This window comes from Lipotes vexillifer, unplaced genomic scaffold, assembly GCF_000442215.2.
Source record: "Lipotes vexillifer unplaced genomic scaffold, Lipotes_vexillifer_v1.1 scaffold70, whole genome shotgun sequence".
NCBI classification, from domain to species: domain Eukaryota; kingdom Metazoa; phylum Chordata; class Mammalia; order Artiodactyla; family Lipotidae; genus Lipotes; species Lipotes vexillifer.
In genome coordinates, this window is record NW_006789896.1 from 2,121,752 (window position 1) to 2,130,387 (window position 8,636).

The 8,636-nt window shown below is 47.2% G+C and overlaps 1 protein-coding gene across 1 annotated transcript in view; it reads right to left on the bottom strand.

Moving 5' to 3' along the window:
• HYDIN (HYDIN axonemal central pair apparatus protein) overlaps nucleotides 1-8,636 on the bottom strand; it is a 342,406-nt gene that overhangs the window by 16,728 nt on the left and 317,042 nt on the right. The window contains 6 exon segments of the mRNA XM_007462964.1: nucleotides 597-747; nucleotides 1,592-1,755; nucleotides 2,610-2,822; nucleotides 4,545-4,764; nucleotides 5,493-5,770; nucleotides 8,451-8,609. Of these exon segments, the coding sequence (XP_007463026.1) occupies nucleotides 597-747; nucleotides 1,592-1,755; nucleotides 2,610-2,822; nucleotides 4,545-4,764; nucleotides 5,493-5,770; nucleotides 8,451-8,609 (1,185 nt within the window).

The following is an 8,636-nucleotide window of genomic DNA, read 5'->3' on the forward strand; positions in this document are numbered from 1 at the left end:
TGCATCGGCAGGCGGACTCTCAACCACTGCGCCACCAGGGAAGCCCGAGACTGTGCCTATTTTTGATCATTGCTGCATTACCAGCACATAGTATATAGCATATGGCACATGTGCTCAAGGGATGCTTGTTCAATCGACGAATGAATTAGGACTAATAGCTCACGTGTGAAAGACCCTGAGGAGTCTTAGAGTCAATGGCTCTTAGTTGAATCCTGGCTCTGATGTTACTAGCTGTGTCAAGGGCTCAGCATGATGCTGGACACTCTATAAGCCCTCAGGAAAGGGATCTTTTGTTATTATTTTTGTGGTCTGGTGTTTGCTGGTCCACTGTTACCTACTGCTTAAAGATTTTCATGATTCTGCCACCCTGAAGCCTTGGAATGGACCTACGCGTTGGCTGGCTAGCCCTGCAATCTAGTCTCATCTTGAAGAGTCTGGGAATCCTGAATGCCTTTGCCTGGTCCCTCTAAATGGTCAGCCTAACAGGATAACGCCAGGCTGGCTGTGAGAGGGCATCTTCACTCCCAACACAGGGATCATCAGCCTCAGGGTCAAACCTCCGGGGTCCCAGAGCAGTGCCCTTAACGTGTGGATACCTTTGCTGTGTACAGTCCCTCCTTGTGGGAAAAGAAGTTCAGCTTGTAGTCTTTCTTGGAGGCAGACAGCACATCAATGTAATCAAGGCCCTTTAAGGTGACACTTAGGTCGGGCTTCTCTGGTTTCAACATTTCCACAATGACCCGGAATCTGGGGGAGCACAGGGGTGCAAGAAGAGAGGACAGACAAAATGAGACAGTTTGCCCAAAGGAAAGAAGGCAAGGTGCCATCTCCACTCTTGATTTCATGGAAAGCACACGGGTCCAGGGTTCTAGTCTTCGTTCTGTCACTGACAATAACAGTAACTACCATTTACCAACCGCCTATTTTGTGCCAGAACTGAGTCAGTGCACCACGCGTGTTACATTACAGGCTTTTAGTCCTCACAGTGCCTGTCGGAGGTACCTCTCGTTATCCTCTCCATCTCACTAGGGAAGAAATTGAGGCTGAGAGAAGGAAGATGACAGCTCAGGTAACAAGGCCTAGTTACGGGCAGAACCAGCATTTCAGCTTGGGTCCGGGCCTTCCCCCACTGTGCTGAGCAGGCAGTTCTCTTCTCCCAGCCTTTGGCTTCTTTTCCATGAAAGAAGGGGGCCAGGCTGGTTGGCCTCAAGCGCCTCTAGGTCTTCCGTTCTCCTCCGCTCTCACTGCAAGTACAAGATCCAAGGGACGCCCTCCTCTGGCCAGTGGCTTAGGTGATAAGACAGGGCTTTCAATAATAACAACCACAATTATCATTTTGATAATAATAATGACAGCTAACATTTACTGAGCACTTATTTTGTGCCAGGCTCTGTTCTCGGAGATTTTCAAGTTATCAGCTGCTCATAGAGAGCGCTGAACAGGAGGCTCTCTCTGGGGCTCAGTTAAGCAATGCCTGGCCGCAGCACAGAACGTTGACTCTTTAGCCCCCACTGTCCTCTAGGGGCCCTGACCAGGGGAGGGGCGAGGCTCGACGGTGCGAGTCCTCCCCCCGTCTCCCCGACTCCCTCACCTCTGGGGCTTGTTCAGCCAGTTGGTTATTTGCAGGAGCTCAGTGTAGGGCGTCTTACATGGCACTTCACGGTAGATATTGGCCACGGCTTTGGGGAGCTCGGAAGTCCCATGCAGTACATAGAGCCAGCCGGTCCCATCTGCGAGGGGGAAGAAGAGGGTGCCCTAAGAGAAGGAGAAATGTGGTCAGAATGACACAGAGGGTCCTTTATTAGCTACCTCTCAGGCATGGCAGTAGCACAGGATTAATGGAGGCTCTGCAAATAAGCATAACACTTTTGGAAAGCAGCTTGGGAATATGTTCCCAAGAGTCATAAAAATGTTCATGTGTATTTGAACCAGGGATCCCATCCCAAGGAACTTACTGAAGAAAAACCCCTACAGCAGAAAAAGTTAAATATATACATACACGTGTATATTAGAACTACTTATATTGATGAAAATTTAGAGATAACTTAAACATCCAACAACTGGGGGTTGTTAAATAAATTATGGAACTGTCATTCAATGAAATATTAGTCAGTTGTTGAAAATGATTATCACAAAGATTACATAGTTAAATAGAAAAATGCTCATGATATAATGTAAAGTAAAAGTAAACAGGATGTAAAACTGCAGATGCTGTGATGGCTGCTATGGCTGTATTTGAATAAGGATTGGTAGTGAAGACAGAAGAAAACAGTTCTTTTGGGGGAGGGGAGGTGGAAGACTGTGGCTTCTTTTCTTTTTTTCATTTTTATTACAGTCACTATGATGCTATTTGTGCACTTAAACTAAGTATTAATTGCTTGATGCTTAGTTGAGGATTCCATTTTAGAACTGAGCCCCTGGTTCCAAGAGAATCCCCTAAACATGAAAATACATGGACGAAAAGGGAAGTTGTGGGCTTGATAAGCTTTGGACATGATTCCCCGTGGATGCCATTTGTGGGGTCCCCTCTTGTCTTAACATTCTCTCTCACACAACTCCTCCCTCCAACCATGCCAGGAAAAAAGTGGGGGAGGTGGGGCTCAACCTACCTGATGCTTGCGGTTCTCCACATTCAAGGTGCGGGGCCGGTAGGTAATCTCATAGGGCTTGTTTTGCTGATGGGGCTCCAGGGTGATGAACTTGGGCCCCTCCCAGTGCTCGCCTTCAAAGATGGGGTGCAGATTCCAGGTTTCGTTGGTGTGGTTTGAAAGCATGATGGTCTGTATGTGCTTGGAGCGTACCTGGCAGGTGAAATTCACCACCTGGAAGAAAACAGGCACCTTAAGCAGGCAGTGGAATTTACAAATCTGGAGTTCAAGGAAAGGTTCAGGCCATATATATATATATATAGATAGATAGATAGATATCTATATCTATATCTGTAGATATATAGATATCTATCTATATCTATCTATCTACCTATCTATATCTATCTATATATCTATATATATTTGGGTGTTGTCAGTATAGCAATGTTTTTCTCAGGCCAAGAAACTGGATGAAATTATCAAGAAGTAAGTGTATTTAGGAAAGAAGAAGGAATTTCAGGACTAATTCCTGACTGGCATGTTCCAATGTTAAGAAAAATCAGAAGAGGAGACGAGAAGAAGCAGCTAATAAGGTGGGAGGAAAGCCAGGAGAGGGTGGTACCCTGGAGGCCACGTAATGAAGGAAGTGTGTGACAGAGGAGGGGCTTGTTCAAGGTGTCAAATGCTATCGACAGGTCAACTAAGATGAGCCGTGAGAACTAGCCATTGAGCTCAGCAACGTGGACAATGTCGCATTGGTGTGAAGAGAGTCAAAGAGATCACCAGTGGGACAAGAATAGAGTTTAGCAAGAGACCCACACATATATTATCAATTGGTTTCTGACCAAAGTACAAAGGCAGTTCAGTGGAGAAAGGATAATCGATTAAATAAATGCTGCTGGAACAACTGGATATCCATGTACAAAAAAAAAGAATTTTGATTCATGTCTTACACTACATACAAAAATGAACTCTAAACAGACTGAAGATCTAAATTTAAAACTTGTGTCCTGAATATACAGAGAGCTCTCAAAACTCAATAGTAAGAAAACAAACAACCCAAATAAAAATAGAAGATCTGAACAGACACTTCAACAAAGAAGATATATGGATGGCAAATAAGTACCTGAAAAAATGCTTAACATCATTAGTCGTTAGGAAAATGCAAATTAAAAACCACAATGAGATATCACCACGTACCTGTTAGAATGACTAAAATTAAAAAAAACTGACCATATCACGTATTGGCAGGGATGCGGCACAAGTGCAACTGTCAGACGTGGCTGATGGGTATGCAAAATGACACAACTATTTCCGAAAACAATTTGGTAGGTTCTTAAAAAGGTAAACATATACCTACCCTATGACCCAGCCATTCCACTCTTACATACTTACCCAAGAAAATGAAAGCATATATTCTTGCCAAGACTTGTACATACACATTTATAGCATACTGCATGATTCCATTTATATAACATTGCTGTAACAACAGGAGATGGAGATCAGGTGTCTATGACCATAAGCAGTGTTGCCAGGAACTATCAGGTTTCCACTATTAGGTTTCCAGGAACAGGGCTAGCAGAGGATTAACCCAAGCCCATTTTTTAACCATAAAGAAAGAGAAAGGTGTTCACCCCTTACTTACAGAGCTTATGACAGAATTTGATCTAGCCAGAGATGTCAATGCAACCTTCCCTGAGAATGAGATGCTTGAGTTGAGAGCTGAAGAATAAATAGGAATTAACTAGATGAAGAGGGGGAAATGAATATATCAGCGGTGGGAACAGCATGTGAGAAGGCCCTGTGGTGGGAGGGAGCAGGTCTACATGTTTGTGGTGGGCCCCAAGGACTGTTTGAACAGGGCCACTTGTTTCTAGAAGGCCTGACTGAGTTCTCCTGTGGGGCTTGCTGGGCCCACTCTGGCCACTGGCCCATCTGTGGGCAGCACCTACTGACCTCTTTTACCGAAGGTGGTCCCACGCAGACTCCAGACAGGGTTAGGCTCAGAGGACTGCCACCCTGGATGAAGCAGAGCAAGTTTTTATGGAGGATCTCCTTGCCCACCTCAGTAGGATGGTAAGTCACTTCGAAAGAAACCTCCATGCCTGCGGTGATATAGCCCTTTTCCGGGCTGATGGAGAAATGAGGCTCAAATTTTCTGGCATCCCATTTAAACCTTTTCCAAGACAAAAGGAGACAAAGTAGTTTACTAATATCCTTGGGGTATCCTCAGTCCTGCTGAGAAAAGAGATTTTGCCTGTGCTTTTAGCTGGGAGGTTCAGACTACTGGGCAAAGCAGAGGCAGTGGGACAAAGGCCAGGTCATTCCTGTGTGGACTCTCTAGGCTCTCCCTCAGGGCTGAGCAGGGTGGGAAGTGGCACACTGGTGGGCATGTGCATGAACACGCTTACACGTGTACCCGAGGTCACACAGCTAGGATGTGGTTGGGCCAGAACTGGAACCCTCCCGAGATTGTGGCCATAACTGCTCCCTGCACTGCCTCTCAAGTCTGATCAGCGGGGTGGAGATGATCCCTTCACATGAGAGTTGTCCCTATTCTTGGTGGCACTGGGATCCGATGGCCCTGTGTGGTCACCCCCGCTGTGGTCTGGCACTTGGTCCAGGTAGGAGACAGAGGGTGGATGGTGCAGACCAGTGCTTCCAGTGCCAAGGCTGCCATACCACAGCCTCAGGCACTGTTCAACTGAGGTCGGTGTGAAGGGTGCCCCCTGCAGGTGTGTGGTGCACAGCGGGCACGGCTATGGCAGCATTCCCCAAGTAGTGCCTGGGGACTATAACCACTTTGAGCCTCAACTTCATCTGTGAAATGGGGACAATATCTTAACCACTTTAGAGGGTCCTGGGATAGTTAAATGGGAATCCAGGCCCAGAGGGCTCTCCTACCTTGCACCCACGTCGCCCGTGTTCAACATGAGGACGCGACGCGTGGCTTGTGTCTGACACACGACTGGTCCGAAGGGAAGATGTCCCTGGTCCAGGGAGATCTCCAGGGCCTGGCAGCAGCCGCTGAGGAGGAAGAGGGGCCGCAGGAGCCCCATGCACTCCATGGACACCTCTTCGGAGAAGGGAGGGACACGCCTCTTCGGAGCAAAGTTGACTTCCAGCTTCCGGACCTCTTTGGGCTTCAGAGTGATGTTGCGGAATGGTGTCAAGGTGATGACCTGCATAAAATGACAACGAGCCTCAGCAGCTGAGGGTGGGGCGCTCCTGAGGCTCCATTTCTGGGGGTCATGCTGCTGGGACCGTATCAGGCCAGGTGTAATATCATTCTGCCCTCTCACCAGCTGTGTCACCTGTGGTGAGTTACTGAAACTTTCTGTGATTTACTCTACGGTGAAGATCCAGATCACCTGTACAAAATGTGAGGCACGTAACAGGCATTCAATCAGTGTTAATTCTCTTTCCAACCCCTTGCAAATAACCCTTGTTCTCTGGTGGAGGAAACAGTAAGAACAAGTAGAAAAGACTCAGCGCTCCGGTGGTTTTCAAGGCGCGCTCCCTGCATCACATTTCCCAGTGTGCTGGTTAAAAGGCAGACTCTTGGGTCCTGCCCCAGCCAAAGAGAACCAGTCTCCTTGGGAGAGCTTGGAACCTGCATTTGAGGACTCATGTGTTCTAAAGTTTGAGAACCACTGTTGGAACTTGAATATCAGGGGCTGCTCTCTCCCCTTGGTCCTGGTAAAAATCAAATCAAAATCAGCTTGAAGGAAGTCAAGCCCTTTCCATCCTTGGGCTCCCTTTGGTACGGAGTGCTGAGCAGCCACCGGAAGTGGACTGTGGCCGGCAGGGAGGGGTGGGGGGGGGAGTGAGATAATGGCTGAGAATCACAATAGGAAAGCGACCTTAGAGATTTCTCAAAACACAATGATGGAAGTGACCCCCGGGGTGACAGTGCCGGTTCAGGCCATTCTGGCAGCTTTTGTCTCACCACCTCAAGAGGCAGAACTGGTGCAGCCGGACTGTGAGGGGCACTGACCCACTGGAATGAGGACTTTACTTTGGATTAATGAGGAAAGGGAAGCAGCAAGTTTTCCCTCTTTCTCTGGATGGCAAAGTGGGTGATGTGGGGTCCAGGGACGAGATGCCCACTGGGTCTCCTGCTTTGGTTGGCCTCTCACAGCCAGTGTTCCTGTATCCTGCAATCCTCAGATGGTCCACAACACTCCTACCACATTGAATCACACCTAGGATTCCAAAAGCGTCAATCCCTTTGAGCCTATATAATCTTGCCTGCCAGAAACACTCTTCCTCAACCTGTCTGCCTGGGAGATACCTCTTCATCCTGTAAAACTCAGTTCAGAACTCTCTCCACTGTGAGGCCTTCTGTGGCCCACCAAGCCCTCCTCTGAGTAGCCCTGGTCCTGAATCACACCCTGCTTCTGCAGCTTCTAGGCTTTCCTGGGACTGTTCATGTGTCTGTGACCCCAAAAGATTGTGAACTCCACCAGACCAAAGTCTATGTCATATTCACCTTACTATGGACTGAATTTTGTCCCCCCAAGTCCATATGTGAGTAGTGTTTGGAGATGGGGCCTTTGGGAGGTAATTAGGTTTAGAATGAGGTCAAGAGAGTGGGACCCTAATGATGAGATTAGCGCCCTTATATAAAGGGACACCGGAGAGCTGGAGCTTGCTGTCTCTCTGACATGTGGGGACACAGCAAGAAGGTGGTCGTCTGCAAGCCAGGAGGGGCGTCCTCATCAGAGACTGACTATGTTGGCACCCTGATGTCAGACTTCCAGCCTCCAGAACTGTAAGAAAATAAATGTCTATTGTTTAAGCCACCCAGTCTGTAGTGTTTTGTTATGGCAGCCCAAGCTGACTAAGGCACACCTTTATATTTCCAGCATGTAGCATGGATTTACTGAGTAAATGTAAGAATGAATTGAATGAAGGAATGGATATAGTCCATCCTCAAAACGAAATACACCTGGTCCATTTTCAAAGGGCCACCCAAACACTGTGAGATGGGTAGACGGCAGCCAGGACTGTAGCTTCTCTATTTAGGGAGCTCGAGGACATGGATTTGGCAACAAGCATGCTTCTTTCACACAGCGGATTGAAGTGTAAAGAGGGACAAGCTTTCGGGGGCAGGTGAGTGACGTATATCGAAACATACTCTTCCTTTTGGTCCAAGAAGCCCACTCCTAGGAGTATGTATTAAGCAGAGAGTCATGGATTCACACAAAGTTTTGTTTACATGGATATTACAATGCTGCTTATAAAATAAAAAATCAGGAACACCTGAAATGAGCAGAAACAGAGGATTGGTCCATCTGCATAATGGAGGTATAGAGGAACAAATGACATTGAATGTTTAGGAGCTATTTCAAGTTGGGAAAAGCAGGTTTCAAAACAATCTGAACATTAGTATTTTATTTAAAAAATGTGTAGGAAAAACAGAGGAAAGATAGGTACCAAAATGTTAAGTGATTATTTCTGGGTATGCGATTATAAGCGAAATGTTCTGCTTTGTGATTTTCCATATTTTTCAAATTTTCTGCTGTGATGATATATGTATATTCATTAGAGCCCAGATCTTCTGAATCCATCAAGGGCACTTCTCTTTCTGCATCACTGTTGCCCTCTAGAGGCACATAGCCTCTCCAGGCCTTGGTTTCCTTACATGTAAAACGAGAATAATAGAAGCAACACCCTACACTGTTTCTGTGAAGATGACCAGAGGCAGAACAGGGAGAGCTCTCAGAACTGCCTGGCACACTGAAGGTGCACGAGAACCGTGAGGTGTCAGTGTTGCTACCACGGTCATCCCTGTCATCGGGGCGGGGGGTGGGGGGAGGGATGGGGCATGAAGATGCCACTAGGGGCCCGAGCACCAACCTTGGGCTCCTGGAGTTCTGGAATCGAGAACAGGACTGACAGGTTAAATGTGAGCCGGGCTTGGCTGTTGTTCATGATTGAAATTGTTTTCTTCGCCACCTGTCCAGGCAGGACAGCTCCTAACTTCACAGTCTTATTGGCTGGATCGAGGACTAAAATCTGTGGAACAAGAAAGAGAGCAGGGAA